Here is a 14,441-nt window from a genome sequence, read left to right as displayed (position 1 = left end):
ACATAATAGAGAAGATAGAAAATATAGTAGGAGATCTATATTTTCACTCTGATCCCTTGCCATAATTTTTTTCTTCATAAACTCATTGCCCTGTTTATTTTCTACTATATTTTCTATCTTCTTTACTGTGTTTTGGCCACTACCATAACTCCAGGTCCTATATTAATAGCATGTGGCATATGGGAAGCACTTACGTATATGTTTATATGATATATACTTATTATTTTGTAATCTATATATAATTCTAGATTTTTCTTCATTTGGCATATTTCAGCATGCCATAGAGTCTTTGGTGATTTCTCATTACCCTTAGAACAAAGTCTAAAATCCTTACTATAGCCCACACATCTGTGTTTTTATAGACTAAGATGTTCCCAAATTCACTCCCCAGGATAAAATGAAAGGTTTAAAAAAAAAAAAAAAAAACTAGACCAGAATATTTACATATTTTATTAAATCTTTACAATCAGTAATTTTAATCAAATACACAATTATATACAGGCTTATATACATTTTGCCCAGACTTTTACATCACAGTACATAGTTTCCCTTAGAAATATTGTATACATTTATCACCAAACAATAAAATCCAACAACAGTAGTGTTACAGCACCTGTTAGTACAGACATCTTTTTCATAAATTACATCATAAGAAAATATACGGCTGTAAATTGGGCTTTTAAAAATGTCTTTTATAAAATCTGAACATACAATATTTCATTCACAGAATGTTTTTTTCTATGTTCTGACTGAAGCCTTGTGCATAAAACGACCGGTGGAATATTTAGCAAATTCTGCACCCTCCCCCCTCCCAAATTATAAGCACTATCTGAATTACTTATGCTGAGCTTTCCTTATGATGAATTTGGCATGGGGTCTGGTGAGAGAACAAATGCTGGCTTTACTATAAAACGGGTTGTATGATGGTAATTTGAATTTTAAAAACTTCTTGAGAGAGTAATTATATTAGTGAAGTTAAAATCAGAGTGCACATTTTTCCTTTTACTCTCTAATACTGTAAAGAAAAAGAAAAGAGTATAATGCCCAAAACTAATTTATTCTGAAACAATTATGCTCTTTTTGGAAGCCTAGTACAGGTTAAAAGAAAAAAAGAAAACCTACCCAACAAAATATCCCATCCCAAACGTATCTAGTAAATTATAAATCTTTCACACTTAAAACTTTATGGGAAAAGTACTGCACACTAGGGCATATCATTTCAGTGGACTTTTATAAGCAGAAAAAAACTATAGCTATTTTATTTTTAGTAGGTAAACAAGTTTTAAAACTTGAAAATACCTGAATTAAATACTTCCTCTAATATTTTTAACTTTCAGATAAAATCCTTACTTGATTCCAGTTTGTAAACATTGTATAAATCTTTCTGAGTCAAACAATTTTATGGCTGTGGCATCACTGCAGCTCTATTTCTAAGCAGTCAACAGTTAACTGAGGTAGACCAGATGTTTCTAATTCAGGGTCTTCCCTGAATCCTTAACAAGTAAATAAAATGTCTATAAAAGGTATTTAAAAGACAAAACATAAAACAAAACCCCACTAATGCAGTCAGAGTTTTATAATGAACTGAAAACAACTTTGTGGCAGTATGTCAATTACAATGTTAAGAGTTTTGAAACTGAACATTATATCCTCTTTTATTAACTGAGAAAAAAGTATAATTCCTTCTGGGTATTAACTCTGGGTATTCCTTCAATTGTTAAGTATAATTGGTTAATTCTTTTCTTTTCAAGGATTTAGTTTTCCAAACAAGCGAACAATTGGCTTCTAAATCTTAATGAAAGGCAACAACTCCCCCTATTGGCCAAAGGAAGAGAGCTTGGCAGTAGGCTGGCTTTACACAATCCTTCATGCCATCAAGTTCTCCTTGTTGGAAAAGAAATTATGTTGTTTCGATAACTTACAGAAGTTAGAATTAGACAACAATGGCTTTGAACTACAAATACGAAATCAAATCAACGTATATAAGGCTTCTGTAATCAAAGTCTTAGAGGAACATCTGCTCCTTTCTCCAAGCCCCAGTCCTATAAATCAAGGCAAGTCAAGTAATTAAGCATCAGCTATTTTGGCAGCTTTGCAATTAAGATGAACAAAGCACTATGTCTACCCTCCTGCATACTGTATGTAGTACAGTTCTATCTTCTTACACCAAATTTTACATGCAGAGAGACTAAAAGTGTCCATTTGGTTTCAGGCTTAATTAAGGGCCAATAAAGAAAGGTCTTGTATACCACTCTTCCCCCCGCCCCCCAAACTGAATTCCCTATTAGATTTATCACTCGGTGACCTAATTATGTTTAGTTGGAATTTTTGAAAGCAGGTATTTATCTCTTTATAAAAGAATGTGTCTACCCAGGATCTACGACATACTGTACATGAATATACATAACTACAGTGCAGCTCTGCTGCTCCTTAACAGTTCCATTTACAGTTTCAGTTCCTCAGTACCTCAAACTGTGTTTAGGAAAAGGTTATTATGAAATGTTATGGTAAAGAGAAAGGAAATTAAGTCTCTCGAATATTCCTTTAGAACTGATTTAAGTAACTTTTAAAAATAAATAAAATGAGTAAAACCATGATTTCAACTATAGGGCTGACTACAGATATCAACAACAAAATGTTTAAAACTTAAATGTGGTCAGCACCAGACTGCCACGAAAAAATAAAAAGGAAAATATCAATAAGCTATATGGCTATATAGAGTTGCTTCTGTGCACAATTTTTACATAGGTCACCATAGACTAATTTTCAAGTCTATATCAAAGGAATAATTAAAAAAAAAACAACTAAAAACCATGATTCAACAGAAAATGTGACAGACTCCTTCCTTAGGTGCAACTTTAGAAAGCAAATTTTCAAAAGAAAAAACAGTAGTTACCCCAGGAATTTTAGATCACTACCACAGTTATATCATGGCTCCATAAGAGAAAAATGGAAGAAAAATGTGTCCAGCTGTTGGCGATATGGGCCTTATGGCTCAAACTGCATACCAAACATGGGATGGACTGGCTGATAATGAGAAGTAACAACCTCTAAGTGAAATGAACAGGAAAAGATTTATAATCTATCCTATAGGGATATAATGCTAAATTCCATTTCAGAGTAGTCATAGCTTTCCCAATGGAAGGCCCAATGGGAAGTTCATATTGCAACATTATACTTTCTCCATTACTCCATTGTTCAAAAGTATTAAGTAACCAATTTCCACAATATATGATCTTATTACTTGGTCCCAGTGATTAATCTTTATGTACAGAACTCATTAAGAAAGTACACTGGCTTCACCTTCGGTTTAAATGAAAAGGACATTGTTAAGAAGGAAAAGAAAACCAAGTTATTTTGATCTTTTGTCACTAAATGAAACAAATGAAAGTAATGAGCAAAGACTTTCCACCAAGAATGAGTTTGCTTCATAACCACTTAGGCCACTTAGAGTGCTGTAAAGGCAGCAAGCATAACCAGAATGCCACCATACTCGTATGTGTCTTCCCAAAAGAGTCTCTAACCCCAAAACCAAGGCAGCTGAGCTTCCTTTAATTAGAAAGTTGGCCAAACTCCTATTCCCTGTTCCACTATTAAATGAATTTGTTTTTTTGTCTATTCAGAGACTGTACAAATCTGGTTCCCAAGAATGCTCAGTAAACTTTCCCTGGCTTGAGGTGTTGCAAGGTGGTACACTGCTATCATTTGAGGAGAGTATTGTGAATTTCTATTTTTGATGGGACAGTTTTAAACAAGACCAATTCTAACACAGCATGTTCCAGATTCCTATAATAACTAACTAAGCCAGTCAGAACGTGGTTGTTCATCACCATACTTAAAGCCTCCCATTAGAAAGCCTGCTTAGTATCAGGGTATCTATTAACCACAGTTTACCTTTTCTTTTTAAATACCTACCACCAGATTCTTTAGTGGATCACAGTTCATCCTTCTCCATCATTTCAAATGCTTCTATATCTTCATTCCAGTCTGCTAAAATGGAGTCTATAGGCTGGACCTTTTTACCCCAGCTAACATTAGGATTGGAATCTTCCTCAGTCTCTGATTGTTCTTGAAGTTGGTTATCTAAATCTGTACATTCACCATCAAGGTTTGTAGTCCCAAGGTTTTCTGTGGGATTAGAAGTCTGTTCGGAAGGGGAAATGCTTGCAGCACTGTCCGTATCTGCTGGAGATAATGATTCTGAGTGAGTATTTAGAGAACTTTCTTCAGAAGACTCTTGATCAACTGAATCAACCTCCTGAGAACTTGATGTAATCTGTTCAGCACTCTGATTCTGAGAATCATTTTCAGAGGATGGCTGGTCTTCATTTTCAATTTCAGAATCTGCATAAGAAAGAAACATATTTCATTCTATTTTTCTTTTCAAAAATTTATTATGCTTTTGGTTTTTATAATAAAATGGAAAAAAGGTCAAAGAAAATCATGTTAATGCAGAACAGTTAACATCTGCACTGAAGTGAAGACATCTTAGGAAAATGCAATAACATTTTTCTGCATATTCATTTTGTAAAAACTGTCAGTATTAGAAAATAAACATTCTTCCAAAGTGAAAGGAATGACAATCACTGATACCACCGACTTCAGTGGATATGAGAACCCAGAAAATATACTAATCAATAATAATATTTAAATGCAAAAGAACCTGCAAGACATGGCTAAAATTTATTAGATACCTAAATTCAGGAACACTTACACGTAGAATGTACCATATAGAAAAAATTTAAAACAGCATGTATCATTGCTATGTTTTAAATAACATTCCTTTAAAAAGTACAATTCCTAGCAGTCATAAAGATACAGCTAACACAAGGTTTTGAATGATTAATGTAACTAATCAAATAAAAATATTTTCACAAAGAACTGAGATTTATAAAATTCTGTTATTATAGGTCTACAAATTATAAAATATAATCATTCTAAAACACACGGGAAGGCTAAAAAGTAGGTTAAACTTCTTGTAATAAATGTATAATGAACCACTAGAGGCATTTTACTGACGGTTCCTACAAGAAAGTACTTAAAGAGCATCAATGTCCACATGCTACATCATCTCAGGGTCTGTGATATAGTCACCCAACAAGTATTTCCTGAGTGTCCATTCTTCATGGTGCTAGGTATAAAATGAGGAGCAAAATCAAAACACTGTGTACCTGCTCTTACGGATCTGATAGTCAAAATGGGGGAAAATTTCATAAATTATCATAGAAAATAAATGAAAAACTCAACTGAAACACATTATGGAAGAGAGATATGTATGCTAGGAAAGCTTATAGTACAGTTGTCTCTCCATATCTGCGGGGGATTGCTCTAGGACTCCACATAGACACCAAAATCCAAGGATGCTCAAGTGCCATATTAAAATAACAAAGTATGTATTTTCATATAACCTATGCACACCTCCCCTATACTTTCATCTTCCGATTACTCTCCATATTACTTATAATACCTAATACAATCTAAATGTTTCATAAGTAATTGTTTAGAGAATGACAAGAAAAATATCTGTACGTGGTCAGTTCTGACTCTTTTTGTCTTGAATATTTTCAATCTGTGATTAGCTGAATCCTCAGGTATGGAACGCACAGATATGGAGGGCCAACTGTAAGGACACAGGTGGCGTTCCTTCAGAAAGTGACACTTGACCTGAGATTTAAAGGACAAGTAAAATTAAGTAGTCAAAGAAGAGAAGGAAGATGGACTTATTAAAAAACCAGCAAACTGAAGAAAATGTGTATATACAAGAAGGTACAGGTGGGTGCTGCTGGGTATAGAAAACAATTCCCCAAAATACGGGACTCTGATACACTGAGTGCTTTGAACTTTGTAAGGCCTCAGAGCTAAGCCTCAGAACAAAGGTCTCTGACTTTTCCCCTGCCTCCCTGCTTTCTGATCCTCCTCTCGAAGCACACTGAGGGACTCTCTCTGGAATTCTCTTACCTAAGGAAAATTCTTTCCAAAAGAAACTCAAGTGACTTAATCAAGTGAGAATCAATCAATCGATTGATTGATTGATTTTTAATCAATTCAAGTAAGAATCCTTCCCAAATAACCAGGAAAGATTAACCATCAGAGAAGAGAATGGGAGTCCTCACCATCCAGACTTTTCTTCTATTATTCTGAGGGCAGTGTTGAGAGGTGAACTCGGGAGAAGGAAGGATTATCCAGAATCTGGATTCCAGATCATATGTAACAAGAATCATTTACTAATCCCTGTCTGAGCACTGGGCCTATTTATTCCTTCATCTCCCTCTCCCCTAAGAAGAAGGCCTTGACTATATGGTTACTCTTTGAGCTAATATTCTCTTTAGTGCCTGTACACACTTGTGCAGGTAATAAATTTATTAAGCTTTTCTCTCGCTAACCTGTTTTTTTTGTTTTGTTTTAGGGCTGTCAGTCACGACCCTTTATGATAAGGAGAAAGGGATCATCCTTCTACCCCCTAGAATATATATATACTCACCTCAACTAGTTGCAATTACTTGACTAGGGAAGTTTATGTACCTAGGATTTTGGGGGGGGGAGGAGAAGAAGGTTGAGGCATGCATACACATTCTGTCTCTTAGCTGTGCAAAAGGTAAAATTTAATTAGGCAAAGTAGTGAAATCATGGTTGGACGTAAAGAATATTTACTTGGAGCTTATGTGCGCTAGGATACCATAAGAGAACAAAGAGAAAAACCTTCAAGTTTCTTTCTAGATTGTATGATTCCAGTTTAGAAGAATTGGAAAAGGTATGAGATGTTCTGTCTAGTAATAACATTTTTTTTGTGACTAATAATTCCCGCAGGGTTACATATATAGTATTATTTTCGAAATCCAGCTAATGCAATAGGATAAGAAAACAGAATAATCAGTGTAAATATAGGAAAAGATAAAATTATCAGCTCCAGTATTTTCAGATCCTAATTACATACTGCCAAAGCAACTATAATGAAAATACTATTAAAATTAATAATTTGGCAAGAAAGGTAAAAATAAGTATGCAAATACCAATAACTTTTCTGTAGAAGCAGTAACTGACGAAATCATTAAGTTTTTCACAACAAAAGCAACAAAACATTATGAAAAGTATAAGACCTATGTTACTATAAAATCATAATGAAAACATAAAATAAGATCTGAATACATTTACATATATATTCTTGGATGGAAAAGTCTTAACATTTAACATTTTCCAAATTTACATGTAAAGTAAATTACAGTTATGTAATTTCAAAACGAATCCCATTTTGACTTCATTCTGGAGCTTGACACAATTTAACATTCCTATGGAAGAACATATATCAACAACAAGGCAAGAAATTCTGAAAAGAATCAGTAAGAGGACAACTGCCATATCAGATAATTAAATTCATTTAATCAGCAAACTGTTTTTATTACTGGCACCGGAATAAACTAATAGATTAGCAGAGCAGCAGAGCAGGTCCAGAAACAGATTCAATTATGTACAAACATCAGATATACAGCAAAGATGGTAATTTAATTCAAGGAGAAATGGATGATTTGCTTACTAAATGGTGTTTAATAACTGACAACTCAATTGGAAAGAAAGTTAGGCTCCTAATTTAGATTTTAAAAAATTCTTTATGAGTTAAAGAAAAAAAAAAAGATAAAAATTCCAGAATAAAATTTAGAAAATAATATGTAAAAATAGAATAAAGTGATCTTCTGAAGCTAGACAGGAAACTTAGGAGTCTTAAAGGAATTAATAGTATTTCTGATTACACAAAAATTTTAGAAGAAAGTCACATAAACAAAGTTAAAAGATGTTATGCTGGAGAAAGAGTATATATATCTTATCTCTTTTTATAGGCGTGTGTCTTCTAGATTATTTATAGGACCTCTATTTATTTATTTATACGTGTGTGTGTGTAAATACAGGAAAAGATATGCACCCACATACATAAACAGAGAGGGCCTGTGAATTATCTAGAAAAGAGACAGTATCATTTAAAGAGGGAAAAGTATATTTTGAACAGGCTAACCAAAAAAGAGAAAAAACAAAAATACGCCTATAAAAATAAAATATGCTGACTAAAATTAGGGAGAAATGGGTACTCTCATATCTAGCTGAAAGAAATGTGAATTGCTATAACCTGCTATGACCTTTTTTGAAATGCAACTTGTGATAAAAAGACCCATATCCTTTTCGCCAGCATTTCATTTTAGTAAATCTCAAAATTTTATAAAAATAGAAGTATCTATGTGTAAGAAACAATGTATAGGAATGTTTTTTATACCACTGTATATAGTGACAAAACAAAAAAAACTAGAAATAATTTGGATGCCTAATATAAAATGGTTAAATAAATTATAGTACCATCATACTATAAAATGTAATAGAGCTTTTAAAAGAATAAGTTATGCTATATTACTAGCTTGAAAGAATGCTCTTAAAATATAAGTTTAACCACAAGGGAAGTTACTGAATGATACACACACAGCATATCCCATCACTGTGAAAAGAAAAAGAAAGAAAGAATCTGTAATTTGGAAATACGTACAGCACAAAGGAAAACATATACTGATGATCTTAGGAAGATGAGAGACTCTTTTAAAACTCTTAATATATCCCAGAATTGCCTAATTTGTTATCATAAAAGTTTATTTTTTTAACTAAAAATATAATTCTTCTTTTTTTTTTTTTTTTTTTTTTTTCAGTTTTTGTCCAAGGCTGGGTTTGAACCCGCCACCTTCAGCACATGGGGCCGGCGCCCTACTTCTTTGAGCCACAGGAGCCGCCCAAAATATAAATTCTTTTTAGCAATAATCATTCAATGAGTCACCATAGGAAAGTCATTAGGGTCCAGCTAAATTCAAATGCACATACAGAGAGAGCTATCTCTATATATGTATGTGTATGTGTGTGTATCTGACAACTTAACCTATGTATATAGGTTGTGCATAAAGTTCATGTGCAATTTACTATGCTAAACTATTTTAAACTGCACATGAACTTTATGTCCACCTTGTATACACACACACACACACATATATATGCACACATACACACATATATGTAGAGAGGATTCTGAAGAAGACACCCATAGAAGAGAGTATTTTGGTTTTCACAGGCTAAGGGACAACAGAACAAGAAATAAAGGCAGCAATCAGGAAATTAAAAGGGGCATTAAGAAATGTACAAAAAGAAAGGCGTTACAGTCTGCCACACTGCTACAAATCTTCATTCTAAGGTGCCTATTTTCACCAGTATGTGAGATTATAGTCTTAAGAGCATAATGATCATTAAATTTAATTTAGGAATGGTCTATCAGAAACACAGGAAGCAAAGAAAGAATGGAGAAAAATCTCAAGATGGAAAGAAAAGAAAGTAAGTTTTTTTTTTTTTTTTTTTGAGACAAAGTCCAACTTTGAGTAGAGTGCTGTAGCATCATAGCTCACAGCAACATGAGACACAGTTTCACTATGTCACCCTTGGTAGAGTGCTGTGGTGTCATAGCTCACAGCACCCTCAAACTCTTAGCCTCAAGTGATTCTTAGCCTCAGCCTCCCAAGTAGCTGGAACTACAGGCACTTGCCACAATGCCCAGCTATTTTTAGAGATGGGGTGTCACTCTTACTTAGGATGGTCTTGAACCTGTAAGCTCAGGGCAATCCACCACCTTGGCCTCCCAGAGTGCTAAGATTGCAGATGCAAGCCACTGTGTCTGGCCTGAAAATAAATAAATTTTAATAATAAAAGGTGAAGGCTTGGCAAAGATGTAGAGATGGGATGTTCTATAATCATTCATTCACTCATTCATCTGTATACTCAGTGTTTACTCAGAGCAGTGAATAAAGAGATAAAAAGCAGACAAAGAATCGTACAATAGGGGCAGTGGCTCAAAGGAGTAGGGCGCCGGCCCCACATGCAGGAGGTGGTGGGTTCAAACCCAGCCCTGGCCAAAAACTGCAAAAATAAAAGAATCATACAATATAGGCTCAGCACCTGTAACTCAGTGGCTAGGGAGCCAGCCACATACACTGGGGCTGGTGGGTTCAAAACCAGCCCGAGTCTGCCAAACAACAATAACAACAATAACAAAAAAAGATAGCTGGGTGTTGTGGTGGGCGCCTGTAATCCCAGCTACTTGGGAGGCTGAGGCAAGATAATCACTTCAGCCCAAGAGTTTGAGGGTGTTGTGAGCTATGACTCCACAGCACTCTACCAAGGGCGATATAGTGAAACTCTGTCTCAAAAAAAAAAAAAAAAAGACTCATACAATATAGACTCGGCACCTTATAGTTCAGCAGCTAGGGCACCAGCCATATACACCAGGGCTGGTAGGTTCAAACCTGGCCTGGGCCTGCCAAACAACGGTGACAACTACAACAACAACAAAAATAGCCAGGCATTGTGATGGGCACCTGTAGTCCCAGCTACTCGGGAGAATGAGGCAAGAGAATCACTTAAGCCCAAGAGTTTGAGGCTGTTGTGAGCTGTGATGCCACGGCACTCTACCAAGGGTGACATGATGAGACTCTGTCTCAAAAAAAAAGAATCGTACAATATAAAGTAAATATCATAGAACTGGCTAATTCTAGTGCTCTGGGAGGCTGAGACAGGAGGATCACTTAGTGACAGGAGTTCCAGACCAGCCGGAGCAAGAGCAAGACCCCATCTCTACTAAAAATAGAAAAATTACCCATACATTGTGGTGCACAACTTTGGTCTCAGCTACTCAACGGCTGAGGTAGGACAACTGCTTGAGCCCAGGAGTTTGAGGGTGCAGTGAGCTACAACAATGCCACTGCACTCTGTCAGGGTGACAGAGTGAGCTTCTGCCTAAAGCAAACAAACAAAATCATAGAACTATATTTAAAAGACACCCTTAAAATTTCCCTAGGAGAATAAGAGAAAAATTCACAAAGAAGGTAGTATTTGAAATTTAGGATGGCTAAATGTTCTCAGAGAAGAAAAGGACCATGGGTATAGGATAGTGATTGATAAGGCATTTCTAGACAGAGGGAAGAGATGTGCAAATGCAAAAATGCTTGAGAAAACCTAGCTTCGATGAAGGGGGTAAGAAAGAATTAATTTTGCTTTCAAGAATGTTTCATATGTTCCTCTCCAGGCAAAGAATTTACCTGCATACATACTAGATTTTTCTCCTTGGAACCCTTTCAAACAGCAACCTAAATTCTACTGTTCAGCTCCAAAAGAGATTCATACCAGTGAGGTTCAATGAAGGTCAATCTCAGGAAAACGACACCACCTAACTTAAATCAGGAGCAGGTCAAAGAATGGGACCTTTTTTTTGTTTCCTTTCTCCTATTTTCTCTGTCTCTTTACTAGATAGATACAAATAGAGGAAAAGCCCTGAAAATATTTGGCTATCATCCTAGAAGCCTACACTCTAAATGGAAAACATGACAATGTACCGGGACTTAAAAATGTGCATTTTTTATTTCCCCTTGAGAAATACTGTTGAGAAAAGAAAATTCCTTCTTAATTATAAACAATTCAATTTGGAGCTAAAGGTAATAACACATTGCTTTTTGTTTATGGGCACAGGGTTTGAAGAATTAAGTACCTTAATTAAGTACCTTAAGTATGTGGTAATGGTCTAGGAGAAATTAATGATAAATAACTACTATAGACCTTAATGTCTTAGGATAGCATCCTAAATGAATAAAGGAGTTCATTTCATAAAACTATTGTCACTTATTTTTGTTATGTTGATAAATATTAACAATTATACTATAACCTGTTGCTGATTAAGTTAATACAGCTATATAGGTTTTTTTCTAAGAGACAGAGTCTTACTTTATCGCCCTTGGTAGAGTGCCATGGCATCACAGCTCACAGCAACTTCCAGCTCTTGGGCTTAGGTGATTCTCTTGCCTCAACCTCCTGAGTAGCTGGGACTACAGGTGCCCATCACAACGCCAGGCTATTTTTTTGTTGCAGTTTGGCCAGGACCGGGTTCAAACCTGCCACCCTCAGTATATGGGGCTGACGCCCTACCCAATGAGCCTCAGGCGCCACCCAATCATATAGTTCTTAAGAGAGCTACAACATAAAAAGGGGTTTTTAAAAGATCTTTTATCAAAAGGTCACTCTATAACAACATCATAGTTCAATAAATTTATGGACTGTAAAAACTTTCTAAAAGTGGCTCGGCGCCTGTGGCTCAAGCGGCTAAGGCGCCAGCCACATACACCTAAGGTGGCGGGTTCGAATCCCCAGCCTGGGCCCGCCAAACAACAATGATGGCTGCAACCAAAAAAAAAATGGCCGGGCGTTGTGGCGGGCGCCTGTAGTCCCAGCTACTTGGGAGGCTGAGGCAGGAGACTCGCTTGAGCCCAGGAGTTGGAGGTTGCTATGAGCTGTGATGCCATAGCACTCTACCCAGGGGGATAGCTGCTTATTGCAAAATCCTTAAGGGAATACTGTATACCAAGAATTTTTTTTCCTGGTAGAACTGATCATGTCTCACCCTTTCTCTGGTATGGGAAGCACATATTTACCATAATCTTACAGTCCTAACCTCAGCCATCCACACACACATGAGCTTTTAAAACAAGTTAGTATTTTAAATATTTTACATTGTAGTCAAATAAAAATTGATTGACAGTAATAAATATCAAAACACCAATGCCTTTGTTAAAGTGACTCTATATGAACATGGACCGCTGAGTTCATTTATTATATGGGAAGTGTAATTAACAGAATTTGTTATGATAGGCTCAAGAAAGAATTATTGCTATGAGATAGCTGACTAGACATAAAATTAATCTAATTAATTGAACCAGATATTTCATGGTACCCACTGAAACAAAATTATATATGTATGTGTATGTGTATATGCACACACACATATATACACATATATAATTAATGCAAAATACTTACTACTATTAATAATGTAGCTTGGAATCATTTTACCTTTTAATATTGTTGCTGAAATTCCAGTGGTAGCACAAAATAGGGGGGAAAAAAGCAAAGGCATTAAAGAGTTACATGGAATAATAATTTGCCTGTATTTGATGTGTATATATGTAGGAAAGAAGATCTGAGATCAGAAGAAGGGCCCAGGGGAAATAATCAGGTACATAGGAGGATTTAAAAAGACTAGAAAACCTTTGTATTCTGTACTGTTTCCATCTATACATCCTTACACACATGCATTATACTCACTCCACTGCTCTTAAATAGTTGAAATTTCAAAGAATCTCAAAGAATAAAACAATAGCAGACAAGAAACTACTCTGGCTACCATCAGATTATCACTAAACTTTGTTAAATGATGTCCCACTTGGAAGTTATACTAAATTGAATCTATTTCCTACATACCTATCAAACACCCACAGGGAACATAAGAACATTGTACAAAGAAAACAACTTGGTACATTTAAGGTGGATGGGAGTAATAAAGCTTTCTCCACTCCAGCAGGTAACAAAGACTTCCATGACAAGCAAGCTCACAGTCTGTGTCTGATGGCTCACTTTACCCTCATTTCTCCACTATCCCTAAGTATGAAACTATAAAAGAATACTAGTAAGACCTTGCATTTATATAGCAATCTGAGTTTCAAAGAGGTTTCAAATTACTAACAAACATTTCGGCCTGGAGAGGACTATCTACCCTCATAAATTAAGACATGCCATCTTGTTCTTCAGAAATACCCATTTGTCACTCTTTTAACTTATAAATATCCATGTGATAAACTTAGACCTCAGCAGAGAAAAGCTGTTGGATTTCTATTGCCTTTGCCAAGACAGTGGTCATCTGATTGTTGGTGGCCTGATGACACCAACTACTATCATACTGTATACAGTCTCTTCATAATCCTTATAAAAGAAATATACAATGGAGTGTCAATGACATCAAATGGTGAACATTTTTGGATGTTAAAATTTTTAGATGTAGTACCCTTTATTTTTACCAACCAAACAGAATCATGGCAAAAATTAAAAATTACATATAAAAACATAATACTAAATACATCCTAACTCAGCAAACACAGAAAAATTAATATTTTACTTATTTCCAAAAGAGAAATATATTTTGAAATCTTATCTTCTTTTTCCCAGAATTAGAATGAAATCATCTCTTTAAAATTTTACTTATTTTGGCTTGGCACCTGTAGTACATTGGTTATGGCTCTGGCCATATACACCAGTGATGGCGGGTTCGAACCTGGCCTGGGACAGCTAAACAACAATGACAACTGCAACAACAACAACAACAAAATAGCCAGGCGTTGTGGCAGGTGTCTGTAATCCCAGCTACTTGTGAGGCTGAGGCAAGAGAATCACTTAAACCCAAGAGTTTGAGGTTGCTATGGGCTGTGACGCCACGGCACTCTACCAAGGGCAACATAGTGAGACTTCGTCTTAAAAAAGAAAAACAACAAAAAAAATTTACTTATTTCATTAGTACCCCCCCCCCAAAAAAAGGTTTTTGTGACTCATTT

General features: G+C 35.5%; 1 protein-coding gene across 2 annotated transcripts in view; it reads right to left on the bottom strand.

Moving 5' to 3' along the window:
- Positions 1–434: 434 nt before the first annotated feature.
- The window catches only part of EDEM3 (ER degradation enhancing alpha-mannosidase like protein 3), a 70,642-nt gene continuing 56,635 nt past the window's right edge, over positions 435–14,441 (bottom strand). For both annotated transcript variants that reach the window (XM_023510758.1, XM_003785625.3), the window contains exon 20: positions 435–4,344. In XM_023510758.1, coding sequence (XP_023366526.1) covers positions 3,935–4,344 — 410 coding nt within the window. In that variant the 3' untranslated portion in view covers positions 435–3,934. The remainder of the gene's footprint in view (positions 4,345–14,441) is intronic.

Source organism: Otolemur garnettii, unplaced genomic scaffold (genome assembly GCF_000181295.1).
Source record: "Otolemur garnettii isolate 467f Iridium unplaced genomic scaffold, OtoGar3 scaffold00016, whole genome shotgun sequence".
NCBI classification, from domain to species: domain Eukaryota; kingdom Metazoa; phylum Chordata; class Mammalia; order Primates; family Galagidae; genus Otolemur; species Otolemur garnettii.
The sequence above is the reverse complement of the archived record's forward strand: the minus strand, read 5'-3'. Positions and strand labels throughout refer to the sequence as shown.